At 42.3% G+C, this 19,045-nt stretch overlaps 1 protein-coding gene across 1 annotated transcript in view; it reads right to left on the bottom strand.

Annotated features, from left to right (window-relative positions):
- Positions 1-880: 880 nt before the first annotated feature.
- LOC141105632 (alpha-2-macroglobulin-like protein 1) overlaps positions 881-19,045 on the bottom strand; it is a 351,206-nt gene continuing 333,041 nt past the window's right edge. Inside the window, exons 34-36 of the mRNA XM_073595595.1 lie at positions 13,439-13,541; positions 7,587-7,628; positions 881-1,024 (exon numbers count right to left, since the gene is read on the bottom strand). Coding sequence (XP_073451696.1) covers positions 1,002-1,024; positions 7,587-7,628; positions 13,439-13,541 — 168 coding nt within the window. The 3' untranslated portion in view covers positions 881-1,001. The remainder of the gene's footprint in view (positions 1,025-7,586; positions 7,629-13,438; positions 13,542-19,045) is intronic.

The following is a 19,045-nucleotide window of genomic DNA, read 5'->3' on the forward strand; positions in this document are numbered from 1 at the left end:
ACTAAGGTAATTACATTGCCAGCAGTGTTGACATGTAAACAAGCACCATGTTGACACGCCCGCTGCTATAACTCCCAGCTGCCAGTCTTTTAGTAAAAGTGATTCAGGAGACTGTAAAGACACCCAGCCTCTTCTACATTCTCAAAATTATATATTTTGAGTGTATTTTTTTTTACTGAAAATATAGATTTGATAAACAGTAGCACATTTATCTTGTGACATTAATAAAATAACAGCCACCATTTTTTAAGGTCTCTGCTTTCAGAGAATTTATAATGTTTTGGGGTTTTTAAGTAATCTTCCAGCCTAAAATATGTGAAAATGTGGAGAACATGAATAAAATTGCTCTGGCATCCAAAGAGGTTAAAGGGGATGTATAATCTTTTCAAAAATTGTTGCATGTATGGTACATGTAAAAGAAATCAACTTGATATAAATGATCTTATCAGTATTTGTTATTTTTTAAAAAAACAGTGTCTACATCAGCGGTAGGCCACCAGCTGTGGTGAAACTACAAATCCCATCATGCCTCTGCCTTTAGGAGTCATGCCTGTGATTGTCAGGGTCTTGCAATGTCTCATGGGACATGTAGTTTCAAAACAGCTGGAGGGCCGAGGTTGCCTACACCTGATCTATATGATCCATTGCGGGTCCATATCCCGGTGAGTGCAGGGTGTTTTGGGCCTGCCCTCTAGGGGGCATCAATAAGGTGCCCACCACTCAAAGAACTTTGATGTGGAGAACTGTGCTGAGGTCACCATGTCAATGACACGTTCTGCATCAACAGACAGTAGACCATGTCTGAGAAAACACTGGACAGGTATGGTAGAAAATTAACTATTGACTTGGCTGTAATAATTATGAAATAATGCAACAGAAATAATGTGACACTTGGTATCATAAGTTTATTTTTGCAGAACAAAACCTCAACATAATGTATACTGCATTACTTCAGGCTTGTCGCCTTCTGGAGCATTTCAGTTCAATTTGGTTTTCCTGCTTTATCTTACATTTCCTTTAGTATCTGGAAAGAAAAATTGCCAAAGGTGCACTTATTAATAGTTATTATAAGTCAGCCATACACTATATGGTTATAATTCCTCAAAAAGGCCCTGTCCCCGGCCACATCACAGCATCACCAGTACATAGACGCCAGAAAAGGAAACGGGGTGTCTATAACATTGTATATAATTGTGCCAAAAAAACATGAAAACACGAATAAGTATTAATCAATCATAGTGTGTATTAGTGACTGATGATTTTCTGACTTTGTAAAACTCTTCTGCCAAAAAAAATCCTTTACTCATCTGCTAGAATTTTTTTTATTTATTTTTTTGTGCACAGTTGCTTGTGTCACGTGCGCAGTGCAGTGTACAGTCTTGGGCCTCTCCTACTATCTGTAAGATGGTGAGAATGGATCTGGGGGCTGGGATGAGGTAACACTAGTATGCTAACCCAGAAGTTACATCATCAGTGTCCAGCCAATGGCAGAGGAAAGAGGACCCTGAGCCGGAAGAAATAAAAGAGGAGAGGGCAGAGATGGAGGATGAAGTCATGAAGAGAAGCATGGACCTTGAATTGCTTGCGGCTAAACTAAATGGCAATTCTATCATAATGTGCAAGAATATTGTCCATAGGTTGCTTTTGTTCAGCTTTAATTTGTGCACTTTTATGATTATATATTAACCACTTAAGGACTGGAAGGATTTTCCCCCTTAATAACCAGGCCATGTTTTGCGATACGGCACTGCGTCGCTTTAACTGACAATTGCGCGGTCATGCGATGCTGTACCCAAACAAAATTGACGTTGTTTTTTTTCCCATAAATAGATCTTTCTTTTGGTGGTATTTGATCACCTCTGCGTTTTTATTTTTTTTTGTGCTATAAACAAGACAATTTTGAATAAAACCCCAATATTTTTAACTTTTTGCTATAATAAATAAATAAAAATAAATAAATAAATAATTATTCATCAGTTTAGGCCGATATGTATTCTTCTACATATTTTTGGTAAAAAAAAAAAAAAAAAGTTGCAATAAGTATATATTGTTTGGTTTGCGCAAAAGTTATAGCATCTACAAAATAGGGGATAGATTTATGGCATTTTTATTTATTTTTTTTTTCTTTACTGTTGGTGATCAGCGATTTTTAGCAAGACTGCGACATTGTGGCAGACAGATCGGACACTTTTGACACTTTTGACACTTTTGACACTTTTTGGGACCATTGACATTTTTACAACGATCAGAGCCACTGATTACTGTATAAATGTCACCGGTAGGGAAGGGGTTAACACTAGGGGGCGATTAAGGGGTTAAGTGTTCCCTAGGGAGATGTTTCTAACTGTGGGGGCAGTGTAGTGACTGGAGGAGGAGACAGATCGCTGTTTCTAATCACTAGGAACAGACGATCAGTCTATCCTCCCCTGACAGAACGGGGATCTGTCTGTTTATATTGACAGATCCCTATTCTGTCTCTCTCAGGAGCGATCACGGGTGGCCGGTGGCCATCGCGGCCGCAGGCCATGTTCATCGGCTCTGGCGTCATGCCACGGGCATGCACCCTGGCGGTCTTAATGCGGCCGACGTAACATGACGGCGATTCACTCAGGAGAGCTAACCTGCCGCAGTACAACTGTGGCGGCTGGTCTTTAAGTGGTTAACGTCTCCTGACACACGGAGGAGAAACAATCAGCAGACATACTTGAGTTGTACAGATCAGTATATCCATAAGGATGATCAATACCAAAACCTCTATGTGGTTGCACAATACAGTGGGGGGGGGGTGTATTACAATTGGAGATAAAAAAGTGTTGAAGGGGTTGTGTATGTACAACATTTTTGTTGCAGTAGTTGAAAACTAATTGGCAGTGTGTTCCAGCAGTCTTGGAGAAATTTCTCTGGCTAGGGCAGTGGCGTAACGTGGGGGGTGCGGGGGGTGTCGTGGCTCCGGGCGTGACATTTAGGGGGGCGAAACTTTGCGCCAGTAGTGTCACCACTGGCTGCCTCCTCCTTATTTTAATTTTCGGTGTCCCCAGCACTCCGGCCGCCATGTTCAGTGTCCGGCGCTCTGTGATTGAATGTATGGGGGTCATGTGCGGTGTGGGGCTGGCCTGTCCGCAATCATGGTTGCTCTTGAAGTCCTGTCTCCACACATGACCCCCATATGCCCCATCACAGTGCACCGGGAAACACTGAACATGGTAGCCAGAGCGCGGGGGAGACAAGCACTGGAAAGTGTGAGCCGCCGGGGCCGCTGTCTTCTTCTCCTCATATCCTCCGGAGTCTGGACCGATGCAGGACAAGAAGGTGAGGAATGGATGGACACGGACTGGGGGGGGGGGAAGCGCCATATATGTAGTGTCAGTATAGGAAAACTGTAGGCAGGACAGTATAGTGGTCAGTGTAGTATAGTGTAGTGGACAGTATAGTGGTCAGTGTAGTATAGTGTAGTGGACAGTATAGTGGTGTGGACAGTATAGTGGTCAGTGTAGTGTAGTGGACAGTATAGTGGACAGTGTAGTGTAGTGGACAGTATAGTATAGTGGACAGTGTAGTATAGTGGTCAGTGTAGTATAGTGGACAGTATAGTGGACAGTGTAGTATAGTGGACAGTGTAGTGGTTAGTGTAGTATAGTGGACAGTGTAGTATAGTGAACAGTATAGTGGACAGTGTAGTATAGTGGACAGTGTAGTGGTTAGTGTAGTATAGTGGACAGTATAGTGGTCAGTGTAGTGGACAGTATAGTGGTCAGTGTAGTGTAGTGGACAGTATAGTATAGTGGTCAGTATAGTATAGTGGTCAGTGTAGTATAGTGGACAGTATAGTGGTCAGTGTAGTGTAGTGGACAGTATAGTGGTCAGTGTAGTGTAGTGGACAGTATAGTGTAGTGGACAGTGTAGTGGACAGTATAGTGGACAGTATAGTGGCCAGTGTAGTGGACAGCATAGTAGTCAGTATAGTGTAGTGGACAGTATAGTAGTCAGTATAGTGTAGTGGACAGTGTAGTGGTCAGTGTAGTATAGTGGACAGTGTAGTGGACAGTGTAGTGGAGTGGACAGTGTAATGTAGTGGACAGTATAGTGGTTAGTGTAGTGGACAGTATAGTGTAGTGGTCAGTGTAGTAGACAGTACAGTGGACAGTGTAGTGTAGTGGACAGTATAGTGGTCAGTGTAGTGGACAGTAGAGTATAGTGATAAGTATATTGGTGTGGACAGTATGGTGGTCAGTGTAGTAGACAGTATAGTGGTCAGTGTAGTGTAGTGGACAGTGTAGTGTAGTGGACAGTATAGTGGTATGTGTAGTGTAGTGTACAGTGTAGTGTAGTGGACAGTATAGTGGTTAGTGTAGTGGTCTGTGTAGTGAACAGTATAGTGGACAGTATAGTGTAGTGGTCATTGTAGTGTAGTAGACAGTATAGTGGTCAGTGTAGTGTAGTGGACAGTATAGTGGTCAGTGTAGTGGACAGTATAGTATAGTGGTCAGTATAGTGGTCAGTATAATGGTGTGGACAGTATAGTGGTCAGTGTAGTGGACAGTGTACTTCTCAGTATAGTGGACAGTGTAGTGTAGTGGACAGTGTAGTGTAGTGTAGTGGACAGTATAGTGTAGTGGACAGTATAATGTAGTGGACAGTGTAGTGGACAGTATAGTGGTCAGTGTAGTGTAGTGGTCAGTGTAGTGGTCAGTGTAGTGGACAGTATAGTGGTCAGTGTAGTGGACAGTATAGTGTAGTGGTCAGTGTAGTGGTGTGGACAGTATAGTTGTCAGTGTAGTAGACAGAATAGTGGTCAGTGTAGTTGATAGTGTAGTGGACAGTGTAGTGTAGTGGACAGTATAGTGGTCAGGGTAGTGGCTAGTGTAATGGACAGTATAGTGGTCAGTGCAGTGGACAGTATAGTATAGTGGTCAGTATAGTGGTGTGGACAGTATAGTGGTCAGTGTAGTGTAGTGGACAGTATAGTGGACAGTGTAGTGGGCAGTATAGTGTAGTGGACAGTATAATGGTCAGTGTAGTGGACAGTATAGTGTAGTGGACAGTGTAGTTGTGTGGGGAGTATAGTGGTCAGTGTAGTGTAGTGGGCAGTGTACTTCTCAGTATAGTGGACAGTGTAGTGTAGTAGACAGTGTAGTGTAGTGGACAGTATAGTGTAGTGGACAGTGTAGTGGACAGTGTAGTGGTCAGTGTAGTGGTCAGTGTAGTGGTCAGTATAGTGGTCAGTGTAGTGGACAGTATAGTGTAGTGGCCAGTGTAGTGGTGTGGACAGTATAGTGGTCAGTGTAGTGTAATGGACAGTATAGTGGATAGCGTAGTGGACAGTATAATGGTCAGTGTAGTTCTCAGTGTAGTGGACAGTATAGTATAGTGGTCAGTGTAGTGTGTAATGGTCAGTAAAGAAATCAGTTTGGTCAGTGTTCAAATCAAGTAGGTTAGTGTAGTGGTCAGTATAGGAATCAGGAGTGCTAAAAGTTAAAGTTAGGGGGCACAAATTACTTGCCTTGCCCCGGGGACTAATCTGAAATGCTTTGAAGGCATTGTATACCTTCAAATGTTTTTGTTGCTTTAATTAGGTATTAGTGTAGTTAAATCCCCTGTGTTACCTTGCAATGATGGGCTCACATGTCGTGGTTGTAATTTGTGGTGTCATGGCTGATCGATTGCCCTATGTCCATGTATTTCTACAGCTAGCCTGTCCCTATTCCCAAAGGGACAAGACAACTTCCTGTTCCAGGTCACACAATATCCAATGCATGTCTTATTATTTGCTCTGTTGCATCACAAATATGGGAGTGCCAATGTAATAAAAAATCTTCCAGTTGCATTGTGAGCTCTTGGTGTTTGTGAATGCTCTGCCTGTTTGTGTCTGTGTCAGATCGAATTACTATTGAGCTCTCAATTGCACAGCACTAGACAGAGAGAACAATGGATTGTGGGATATGTAGTTTCTTCACAGTAATTGTCAGTTACACACTACTAACAGTGGTCATGCATTAGCCTGTGCAGTGCCATACTGAATACCCCATGTTTGTGCACAAACTTCTGACAGAGGAATGTGAAGACTTACCCTACTCATAGGCTGTGTGTACAGGACAACAAATGACACAATGGAGTTGATTTGCTAAAACTGGAGGGTGCAAAATCTGGTTCAGCTCTGCATAGGAACTAATCAGCTTCCAGGTTTTTTACCGTCAAACTTTAATTGAACAAGCTGAAGTTGGAAGATGATTGGCTACCATGCAGAGCCGCAGCAGATTTTGCACTCTCCAGTTTTAGTAAATCAACCCCATTGAAACGACATGATCAATGCACATCTTATGCAAGTGAAAAGCACAACGTGCAGGTAAGAAGCTTTACAATGCCTTTAAATATGTGCATAAACAGAACTGTTCTGAGCAGGAGTAGGAGAGGACAAAGTTTAGATGAACAGGAAATGCCCTGTCTTTAGACCATTCAGGCTATAATAGAGGCTGATAGAGTGAAGACCTTCAGTGGTTGCCTGTTTATATTCAGTTATTTTCTTTAATAGTCCTTTTCATCCTTGAGCTCAGGCAAGGTAGTGTTTTAGGGACACTGAGCACAACCTTTGGACACTAGTATTGCATGGGATCACTGTAAATACTCCAAAAAAGATAATGCAGAGAAAACCCCTTTTTCATGTACAAGCATAAAATTTAGCTACACAAGTTAGTAAATATTCTGGTAGCCTTCTGAGCCTTAACTGTTCGTCCTATCTATCTTCTTAAAGGGGACTTTCCAGATTCTGATAGCCCCTTGTTGCAGACCCCCAAAACCTCCATTGTGAGGAAGAGGCCCTTGTCCCCATCAATATGGGGACAAGGTGCTTTGGTGTGGGGGGCACAGAGCCCCACCTGCCCCAAAGCAACCACCCCCCATGTTGTGTGGCCTGGTATGGTCCAGGAGGGAGGGGCGCTCGCTCATCCCCCCCCTTTCCTGACCTGCTGGGCTGCATACATAGATAAGGGTCTGCTATGGATTTTGGGAGGCTCCACGCCGTTTTGATTTTTTTGGCATGGGGCTTCCCCTCAAAATTCATACCAGACCAAAGGATCTGGTATGGTCTTGGGGGTGGGGGGCCCACAACGTTTTTCTTTCCATTTTGGCATAGGGTTCCCTTTCAAGATCAATATCAGAATCAATGGGCCTTGTATGGATCTTGGGGGGGGGGCATGTCGTTTTTTGTTTTTTTTGGCGTGGGGTTCCCCTTTAAAATCCTCAGAGCACAAGTCGGATCATGATGATCCGATGATGCGACTTCTATTCAAATCAATAGACTGAAAGTCGGATCAGTTAAGACGGCTCTCATTGATTTTGAATAGGGTCAGAGAGACGCGGCTAAAAGCTAACGCGGCTAAACACGCATTAACACCAATGCAAAAAGTTACTAAAAGCACATTTTTACAGTCATTTTTTCCTGGTGTTGGTAGTGGCCTTGCAGCTCGTTTTTGCATGAGGCCTTACTCCTGGAAGCTGAATGACTGAGCTCTCTTCTGCAGTAATCCAAGTACATGAGGCTCTGTACTGGTCGGAATATGAAAAACTGGAAACAGAATAAATGCACTTACCAGAGCCGCAGGGAGAGTTGTATTCTGCAAAGGCTTCATCACCTAAAAAACAGCAACAGGTAGAACACTGTGAGTGTTTTCAATCAAATGTATAATAACTGAAATGGTAAATGTAGCAGCTGAGTGTTGTACTGTGTTTGTTTGGGAGCCACGTCGCACGACCACACAATTGTCAGTTAAAGTGACGCATTGCCAAATCGCAAAAAGTGCTCTGGTCTTTGGCCAGCCAAATGGTCCGGGGCTGAATTGGCTGATATATATATATATATATATATATATATATATTTATATATATACACACATACATATACACACACAGTCTAGTGTGTGTATCTATCTATCTATCTATCTATCTATCTATCTATCTATCTATCTATCTATCTATCTATCTATCTATCTATCTATCTATCTATCTATCTATCTATCTATCCTCTGCATTTAGTGTAGACTCTATATACAGTCAGTGCAGGCAGTGTATTGAAGTGCAAGCAGCCATGGCAGGCCAGGAAACGGGGGGGGGGGCGAGTGAGCGCCCCCCCCAAACCATACCAGGCCTCTTGCCCTCAACATGGGGAGGGTGCTTTGGGTGCCTTTGTTGCTTATTGCTTTTGCTTTTTTTTTATTGCTTTTGCTGCTTATGTTGATGAGGACAAAGGCCTCATCCCCACAACACTTGCCCGGTGGTTGTGGGGGTCTGCAGGTGGGGGGCTTATCAGAATCTGGAAGCCCCCTTTAACTAGGGGGCCCCCAGATGCCGCCCCCCCCCATGTGAATGGGTAGGGGTACATTGTAAAAAAAAAAGTAAAAACGACAGACAGTTTTTCACAATTTCTTTATTATAAAAAAAAAGTGTCAAGTGACGTGAGAGGGGGTGGGATCACCCGTTTACATCACCGGCTGGCCCTGCCCTTGCCTATATAACAGCAGTCACAGCCAAGAGACAGCAGTCAGCGGGAAGCCTCCCATTGAGGTGGAACTTCTTTTTTTTTCTAATTTTTCGGTTCCGTCTGCGCTGTGATTTAAGATGGCTGGACATCACGGGACACTTTTTTTTAAATAAAGGAATTCTCAAAAACTGTCTCCTGTCCTTTTTTCCTTTTTTGACACTTTTTTGGTGAATGGGTAGGGGTACAATGTGCCCCATACCCATTCATATAGCGGGGGACCAGGATCTGGGGGCCCTCTTGTTAAAGGGGGTTTGCAGATTCCGATAAGCCCCCCGCCCGCAGACCCCCACACCCACTGGGCAAGGTTGTGGGGATGATTCTCTTGTCCCCATCAACATGGGGATAGGGTGCTTTGGGGGGACCCCAAAGCACCTCCCCATGTTGAGGGCAAGTGGCCTGGAATGGTTCAGGAGAGGGGGTGCTCGCTCGTCCCCCCCTTTCCTGGCCTGCCATGGCTGCTTGCTCGGATATGGGTCCGTTATGGATTTTAGGGGGGACCCACCACGCCATTTAAAAAAAAAAAATTGGTGCGGGGCTCCCCTTATAATCCATACCAGACCTGAAGGGCCTAGCTACCAATCTAGATTATGAATTACTGTGGTTATGAAATGTATTCAGTATATGTTATGATTTAAGGTGGTAGCGGTTATTTTCTTGTTTGAATCACTAATAAGGTTTTTTTTTTCACTCGTTTCATTTTTTATTTTTATTCATTTGCATAGTGTGCTTGTTTGGAATTTTTAGATCTTTAATCAAGGTTAACTGTCCTGCCCTTCCTTCTGTTTGTCACGGCTATCCTTTTTTGGGGGCATTGTCACCCACTATTGTGGGTGGACAATGTAAATTAAAGACTTTATTAATGGACTATTATATTCAGCTCGAGTCTTGGTGACTAAGCTTTGGTGTTTGATATTTATTAAAAATAAAAAATCTTAGTTTGATTATGATTATAAAGTGATTGTAAAGTCTTGTGTGTTTTTTTTTTTAAATAACAAACATGTTATACTTACCTCCTCTGTGCAGTTGGTTTTGCTTAGAGCAGCCTGGATCCTCCTCTTCTCAGGTCCCTGGCTGGAGCTCCTGGCACCTCCTTCCTGTTGAGTGCCCCCTCAGCAAGCAGCTTGCTATAGGGGCACCCAAGCTGTGTCACAGCTCTGTGTGTCCATTCAGACACGGAGTCCCACCCGGCCCTGCCCCTTTCTCTTCTGATTGGCTAACTGACTTTGACTGACAGCCACGGGAGTCAATGGAACTCCTGCGTATGGAATGCATTAAGATAAAAAACCTTCTGCCTTTACAACTCCTTTAAAGAATATTTATTGAACTTTACTTACAGTATATGCTTTTACTCCAATAAAGGGTCACAGCCTAATATTTTCCAAAGATGTCACATTTAATTAACCATTTGCCACCAGCCCACAGACCATTTACTGCAAGCAGGCGGCAGCTGCAGGCTGAGCGACATACTGGTACTGGACTCCCTATATTAAATTATCTGTTTAAATCACCCATATACTGGGGGGCAATTGTCACAAATGTTACGTACCCCAACACAGGTGGTCAGACACTATAGCTGGCTACTGTGCGCTTCACCTATAGCATCCCCCTTTACCATAAGGCAAGCCGGCCTACCAGTACTTGGTTGCCCCCAGGACTTTATACACAATGCTATAGTGGCTGGCCATCACGCCTTGGCAGACGTGAACTGAACAATGCAAATAGGTACTTGCAGTTTAGCAGATAGCGTGGGTTCAAAGACTGTTCAGGTAAAGGCAGGCTGAGTTCAGGGGATAATCCAGTCCTATCCGGGTTCATACACAGAGGATCCAACAGTAAGCAAGGCAGACTAACAGGAGGCTTGATCTAGAGCAGTGGTTCACAACCTCCTAGTGCTGTGACCCCTTGATAAAATTTCCCAAGTCATGGGGACCCCTAACAGTAAAATTATTTTCGTAGCGTGGGTTGTCAGCACCCAAGGCAAGACAAGTAATTTGCGCCCCTAACCCACAGACATTTAGCACTCCCTGAGTCCCTTCCACTCTTATTAAACCCCTTATGGTACATTTTAGGATGCACTATTCTCTTTGTTCTCCTTCCTTTTATCTCTCTCTATCCTAATTTCTTGTTTTTTTCCCCATCCCTCTCTCTAGCCGTTTTTCTTGTTCTTTCTTTTATTTTTTCTCTCCCTTTTTCTTTGTTCCTCCCCGTTTTCCTAGCCCCTCCATGTATTCTCTATTTTTACTCCTTGGTGGGGGTGGGGGGAATGGGATGAGCAGCAGTGCTGGTGGGGAGTTGGGATGAGTGTCAAAGCTGGCGGGGAGTTGGGATGAGTGGCAGTGCTGGAGGAGTTCTGTTTAGCCAACTTGGGTGCTCTTGATCAAGGTTATCTGCTAATCTGAGAACTGTAGTGGGGACTTTTAATGGCAACTATAATCACAGGTAGTGTTACTCACTGTGTCTCCAGCTCTGTGGTGTTTCACAGCAGTGACACCTATGCCGAAATCAGGAGATAGGGTCTTCTCCAGCCTCTCCCACTTCACATTCCTCAATAGTCAACTGACCTCTAGTCCCTGGCCCCCCAGCCATGCCGTGAACTGAATGGGCGGCTGTGAAGAGGCTGAGTGGGCGGCCACGGGCTCCAGGAACAGCCTAGTTGGGCGGCTGCGAAAAGGCTGGGAGAGCAGTGCGGCTTCAGGAACAGCCCAGGATTTGGTGACCCCTGGCAAATCGTCATTTGACCCCCAAGGGGGTCCCGACCCCCAGGTTGAGAACCACTGGTCTAGAGCAATGCAAGTAAGTCTGTCTCTATCACAAGCGAGGGATAGAGTGTTCAGTTTGCTTATATCAGGTGACTGGTGAACACAGAAAGGGAGGAAAAGCAACAGCCAACACCCGGGTGCTGGAATGAGGAACAGGGGCACTAAGTAATCATGACAACAATTTAGTATAATTAAATATCATGACCATGATTCCTCCTGGACCCAAATGATTTTATATCCGACCAACTAATTTACATTATTTTATTTTACCACTACATTAGTAATATATCTATCATATATATTGTTGCATTTCCTGTAATAAGATTTTTTTTTTACATACTTACATAATTATTGGATACATGTTAATGATTTACAGTATATCGTTTTGTTTTATGTGTTATGATAAGATCACATCTATTTACTGCATATGTATTGTTATATGACCATATCTGCACATTTTTTGTTTCAAACGATATTCTTATTCATCAATGCAGTGGACTAACCTACTCGGAATGGTCAGGGGTGGAAAGTGGGGTCCCCCAGGGTTCTGTGCTGGGACCAATCCTAATTATTTTGTTCATAAACGACCTGGAGGATGGGGTAAACAGTTCAATCTCTGTATTTGCGGACGATACTAAGCTAAGCAGGGCAATAACTTCTCCGCAGGATGTGGAAAACCTTGCAAGAAGATCTGAACAAATTAATGGGATGGGTAACTACATGGCAAATGAGGTTCAATGTAGATGATAGGCTCAGCAATGGCATGCAATGCCAAGTTGCTGCAAGCAAAGCAAACAGAATATTGGCATTAAAAAGGGGATCAACTCCAGAGATAAAACAATTATTCTCCCGCTCTACAAGACTCTGGTCCGGCCACGCCTAGAGTATGCTGTCCAGTTCTGGGCACCAGTCCTCAGGAAGGATGTACTGGAAATGGAGCGAGTACAAAGAAGGGCAACAAAGCTAATACAGGGTCTGGAGAATATCAGTTATGAGGAAATGAGGAAAGGTTGCGAGCATTGAACTTATTCTCTCTGGAGAAGAGACACTTAAGAGGGGATATGATTTCAATTTGCAAATACTGTACTGGTGACCCCACAATAGGGATAAAACTTTTCCGCGTAAGGGAATTTAATAAGACTCGTGGCCACTCATTAAAATTAGAAAAAAATGGTTTAACCTTAAACTGCGTAGAGCGTTCTTTACTGTAAGAGCGGTAAGGATGTGGAATTCCTTCCCACAGGCGGTGGTCTCAGCGGGGAGCATCGATAGTTTCAAGAAAGTATTAAATAAGCACCTGAACGACCATATCATACAGGGATATACAATGTAATACTGACATATAATCACACACATAGGTTGGACTTGATGGACTTGTGTCTTTTTTCAACCTCGCCTTCCTATGTAACTATGTAACCTATACCTATCTGTAAACAGAAAACATCCACTATGACTTTTTTAACTATATTCCTTTGTAATCCACTTATTTTCATTTATTCAATTGTGGAACTGAATGTAATTATATTATTTCATTTTACACTGTTTGGCTCTTTACTTCATTAGGAAAAGGTGTAAAGCAAACAACACCTTGATGGTGTGTTTTACCTGTTTTATGACCAATAGATACCTACCCGGTGTGAGGAACACACTTGGCAGTTTCTTTCTAAGCTATGGGCACCTCTGCTTTTTGAATTTTGGGGTCTGATCTCTATACTTTTACCTCACACTAACATCAAGGCATTTACTGTATTTTCAATTTGAAGTCTCCAGACCGACAGGTATAAGCTGGTCATACACTAGTGGAATTTCATTACAAAATCTTTGTTTTTAGAACATTAGTTCAATTTTCCAATCATTAATGAGGTGAAAAGAATGTTTGTTTTTGGTCCTAGTGACAAGAAAAATTTGAAGTAGCAAGATGAAAATTTTGCCCTAAATTAACAAATTTCTAACAATGTATGTGGTTTTCTATTGGGAAATTATGTTTATTCCAAAGCTAAATGTTAAAATCACATACAATTTTGAAGTCTTTTTAGGCATTATTGAGTGTGCTGACTAGACTTTTTTGTACAACTGTTTGTATGAAAATCTAAAACTGGAAATATTTCAGTTAATGACAAAGTCTAATGCTAATGTCACATCTCACCTGTCTCATAAATATGAAACACTCTCACAGTAGCAGGCTTCAGGCCTGTAACCTCGATGTCCTGTTCTATCTGGATGTTGATATGTACAGGATCATGTCCTATCTAAGGAGACAAAAAGACACAAATCAGGGCTGAATATATCCAAACAAAATAACTTCTAATAACAAAATGACAATATGTTCTAATAACAAGATGACAAAATAACTTCTAATAACATTTGCTGAAAATTGAGTCACTGTTTCTGTCCCTTCCACAACAAATAGGTGTGTTGGAGAACATCAAATAAACAAAAAATGTATTTCTGTGCTGGTATGATATTGAACTGCTGCAACCCAAATCCTGGACAGGAATATAAACGCTAAACAAAAATTGAACTTTTTGGAAAGGAAATGTGTGGCTTTTTAGTTTACAGCACAGTTTGTATATAATAAATTCAAGTTAGGAGTATCATTCAATTAGATTGTATCACTTATTTATCTCAATACATGGTCACACATGCTGAGATTATTTAAAGGAACAGCGCACCATTAATTTTTTCGTTTAGTGTTGGAGGACTTCAACTGAATCTCCAGGATATTTTTACGAATTTATACATTCCAAGGGCTCCACACCAAATACTCACTGCCACTGGGACCTACTTTCATCTTAATGGTGGAAATACACTTCTTTGTTATACATTCTTTATCGATTGATTTTTATAAAATACAAAAAATACAGGAGCATGTTTACAGTGTTCAGAAAAGTAAGGTACCTTTATACAATAAAATAATCGTTCTCATTACTGTGGGACCTGTGAACAGTTATCAGTTACACAAGGCTTTCAATTAGTAACCAATATGCAGAGTGATCAATAACAGAGTTATTGTTATCTTGTCTTGGCCTTGAGCACATGCGGTATTACAAACATTATCCTATTACCAAGCTCCCTTGTAAGAACGTACGATTGGTGGAAAAAACACAGAACTTGGTGAAGCTAAAAAGGGAGATATCTGGGGGGCGGAGCCGGCGGCCGAAGCTGATGGTGGTGTGAGAGAGGAACTCTGCCACAGCGGGACATACAGTGCCACTCACAGCCCATCTTTAGGGACGATTTTGGTCTCTACTGAAAGGAGAGAGAGAGGGGCTGCGCAAACTCACCGACTTTTACCCCCCCGACGACAGGCCGCGGAATCCAAGATGGCGCCGGAAGCAGCACATCCTCTTATGCAGCTAAAGAAGCCAACAATCCACTGCCATCTGTAGGTGAGTTACCCAGTGCAGGCAATCCACAGCCATCCTCCCCCTTCGATAGCCCTGTTAAACAGAAAAGAAGGATTGGGGAAGCAGGGGAGGCCCGGGATGATGAGGGGAGAGAAGGGGACAATATGGATGAATCATCCACATATGTGCAGCATTTGAATGCATTCCCCACCTCAGGTCAGCGCATCCTGGATACAACAATGAAAGAAATGCTGCAAACACTGCAGGGGGCCCTTCAGCAGGACATGGCAACTTTTATGCAAACTGCACAAAGCAAACTTAGTTCAGTCAGCAGCAGGGTTGAATATGTGGAGCAGAAAATGGAGGAATTTACTCTGGCACATAATGAATTGGTTGATGCTCACTTTGATGTTGAGGATGAACGTAAAGCTATGTGCCTTAAAATGGCAGATATTGAAGATAGGGCCCGCAGAAATAATATTAAATTCAGAGGGATTCTTGAATCGATTAAACCAGCCGAACTTTCTGCAAAAGCTCATGACAACAACCCTCCCGTCCCTGGGGCCTCCTGACATAATAATAGACAGGGCCCACAGACTGCCAAAGCCATCCTGCCTACCTGACCAGACCCCTAAAGATTTCATAGCGAGAATTCACTTTTACCATGTAAAAGACCAGCTGATGAGATACGCTAGACAGAATCCCGCACTCCGGGGTCAGTTCACAGGAATTGCACTCTATGCTGACTTATCGCAAGCAACACTAGCAGCACGGCACAACCTGGTCCCTATCACTAAAGTCCTGCGGAACCGCAAAATCTTATACAAGTGGGGCTTCCCAGCTAAATTGCTAGTAGACATGCATAACGATTCGCATGTGATCACTTCCTTGGACAAAGGTATAGAACTCCTCAAAGTGGCGCCTCCTCCCTGTGAATGGAGACCCAGCGGAGCCAGAACCATTTCCTGACAGACGGAACAATTACCGTCAAAACCGTTGGAATAAATAATCTGCCCTCAACAACAGCCCTGTAAGCCCGCCTACTAATGTTTTACTCTAAGTACCACAATACCCTCGGTGCCTTCCAGCCTTACTACATGCCTCTGTGATGGAATGTCTACCACCCGCTGTTCGACTGATTTCAGAACTGTTAGTTCCCCCAACTTCATTTACATGATGTTTCCCGTAACCTTTTTTCCTGTTTCAAGTTACTGATCTACCCAGTTTTACTTTTTCTTTTTGTTCCCGTTGGCTTTCTGGAAGCCTTTCCAATCACCTTCTCTCTGATTACACGACTGTCCCATGAGCAGATCGTAAACCTCCTACCACCCTTTTCTATGACTAGATGGCAACAAAGCACTACCTACCATCTAAATGAACCTTAAGCTAATGTCTTACAATGTGAGAGGCCTGAACAGTCCCTAGAAGCATAGAGCACTGTGGAAAACTGCGCTGGATCTGTGGTGCGATGTTTTATGTGCACGGGAGACTCATTTTTCAAGCATCAAACCCCCAAAATGTTCCCATGTGAAATTCCCACACATCTTCACAGCTAATGACACTTCCAAAAAAAATGGAGTCTTGATCGCTGTCCGGCACACTCTAACATTTTCTCTTTTACAGGACCATATTGACCCACAAGGACGCTTCATCATCTTGGTAGTGGAGCTGGATCGGACTACCTACACACTGGTGAACCTATATGCTCTAAATGTTAAACCGTTGAAAAGTTATCCAACTAGCTAAGAAAATGCAAAAGGGTAATCTGATCATCTGTGTGGATTTCAATACGGTCTTGAATGGGGAGGTTGACTCCTCCTCGGTGGCCCAGAGGCAGAGGCCAACTCTAGGCCCCTTGTGCCATGAGGAAAGACTCTTTGATCCCTGGCGCTGCCTAAGGATCACCGAGAGGGACTACACGTTTTACTCCTCAGTGTACAGTAGTTATTCCAGAATTGATTTTTTCCTGACAGACTTGTATACCCTACAGACAATAAAAAAAGCTGATATCCACAACATCACATGGTCGGACCACGCATCGGTGACTATCGATGTTGTGGATACAAGAAAAACGTCTCACAAACCATTGTGGCACAACAACACCTTACTATCACACCCCAAAATTAGGGATGAGGTAGCAGGGAAGCTTAAAGAATATTTCCAATTCAATGACAATGGAGAGTGCTCCCCTATGACAACATGGTGTGCACATAAGGTGTTCGCTAGAGGTACCCTCATCCAAATAGCAGCTAGGGAAAGAAAAAAGAAAACACAGCGTATATCAAAACTTCACAAATCTATTGCTGATTTAGAAACCCAACACAAAAACCCTGCTACGGCCTCCACCCAAATACTGAATCGATTGACTTCCTGCCGAGAAGAACTGCGGCAGGAACTCAGAGCGGAATATGATACTTAATTTAAAAGGATGAAACTGTCCTATTCACAAAACAACAGAGCAAGTAAACTATTAGCTTCTCAACTCAAAAAAAGGCAAGCACGCTCCAACCTCATGCACATTAGACACCACCAAACCAACACCACCATCTTCAACCCTAAAGACATGGCTAATGCCTTCAGGTATTACTACGAGTCCTTTTACAACCTTAACAAAGATCCACTCACTCACCAACCGACAGAAACTGAGATCAATAATTTTTTGGAAGGGATCAGGTTTCCATCAATAGATTCCACGACACACCACAAACTGAATGCCGCATTCACCATTTTATTTTTTTTTTTTTAACAATTTTTATTTATCAAAACATTTTCAATAACACATTTATCCAGTTAAAATACATCCAGATAATAAAGCAGTTTATCATTTTTATCCGAACATCATTCAAGTTCTTTTTTCATTTTGTATCTTCATACTTTTAAATCAAGGATGTAGAACTTATATCTAAGAAAAAACAAAAAAAAAAAAAAAAAAACAAAACAAAAAACTTATTTGCCCCCTCCCCCCCCCCTCACTTCCCCACATTCATACCCATTCATACACAAAAAAAAAAAAAAAAAAAAAGAAAAAAAAAAGGGGAGACCCTATAGAGGGGGATCTCTTCCTATTATATTCTTTGTTATTTTTATATTGTCCTCAGAAGTCTCGATGAGGCTCTAAACTCCTCCCATCTTGCCCACACATTTAATGTTTGTTTTTTCAGCCCTTCTTCTATTATCATTCTTTCCTCCAGGGTACGCATCTCCATCATCTCACACTCCCATTCCTTAACTGATGGCGCAAGTGTGTTTTTCCATTTTCTAGCTATAACTGTCCGTGCTGCTGTCAAAGTATTTCAAAATTCCTTTTTTTATATTCTTTATTGATCCTGGGATCATGGATAACACTGCTATTTGTATTTCTGGATATAGGTTGGTCCTCGTCAGTGCTCTAAAAATTTCAAATATTTTTTGCCAGAATGGTTGGATTTCTGAGCAATAATACCAAATATGTGACATTGTGCCCTGGGTTAAGTGACATCTCCAGCAGATGTCTGTGTTGTCCAAGTTCATTTTATGTAAGTCCACAGGGCATCTATACCATCTAGCTAAAATTTTGTAGTTTCTTTCCTGATGTTTGGTCGATATTGAGAGTTTATGAGTCGCTATAATTGCTTTTCCCCACATTTCTCTAGGAAATTCTATTCCCAGCTCTATTTCCCATTTTTTAATATAGGGTAACGTCTGTCTATTATTTTCTGAAATTAAATATTTGTAAATCTTAGATAAGACATGGGTAGGTCTAAGTTCTTGCAAAAAAATTTTCTCCAGATTTGTCAAAGGCCTATCTATTATGGATTCTCTTGTTAAAGACTCTATATACTTCTGTAGCAGACCGTATTGCATCCATTTATTTCTGTGTTCTACCCCCAATTTTTCCAGTGGGAGGAGTTTATTCTCTTCCATCGTTTCTATTATCCTAGTGTCCCCGCTTCTTTTCCATTTGAGAAATGTTTTAGCTTCAAGTGTCAGTGGGAACTCTGGGTTGCTGAATAGTGGGGTCATTGGGCCTCTATAAGTAGATCCAATCTTTCTTTTTATTAAGTTATCCCAAACTTTTAATGTTGATACCACTAGGGAGGGCATCTCCCTCTCCAGTGGTCTTTGCGTTTTTTTAATCCAAGGGAGTGATTTTAATTTGAAAGCTGTAATCTCCTCTTCGAGCTCCACCCACTGTTTATTATTTCTGTTGTGGAACCAGTCTACCATTCTGGTTATCATTATTGCTCTGAGGTACGTATCTATATCTGGGAGGGCAAGGCCACCCTCTTCTTTTGTTTTAATTAACACCGTTCTTTTAATTCTGGGTGTCTTGCCTCCCCAGACAAATCTTCCTATTATTCTATGCAATTTGACCAGAGTATTTGTTACGGGAAAAATAGGTATTGCTTGAAGGATATATAATATTT

This window comes from Aquarana catesbeiana, linkage group LG08 (genome assembly GCF_042186555.1).
Source record: "Aquarana catesbeiana isolate 2022-GZ linkage group LG08, ASM4218655v1, whole genome shotgun sequence".
NCBI lineage: Eukaryota > Metazoa > Chordata > Amphibia > Anura > Ranidae > Aquarana > Aquarana catesbeiana.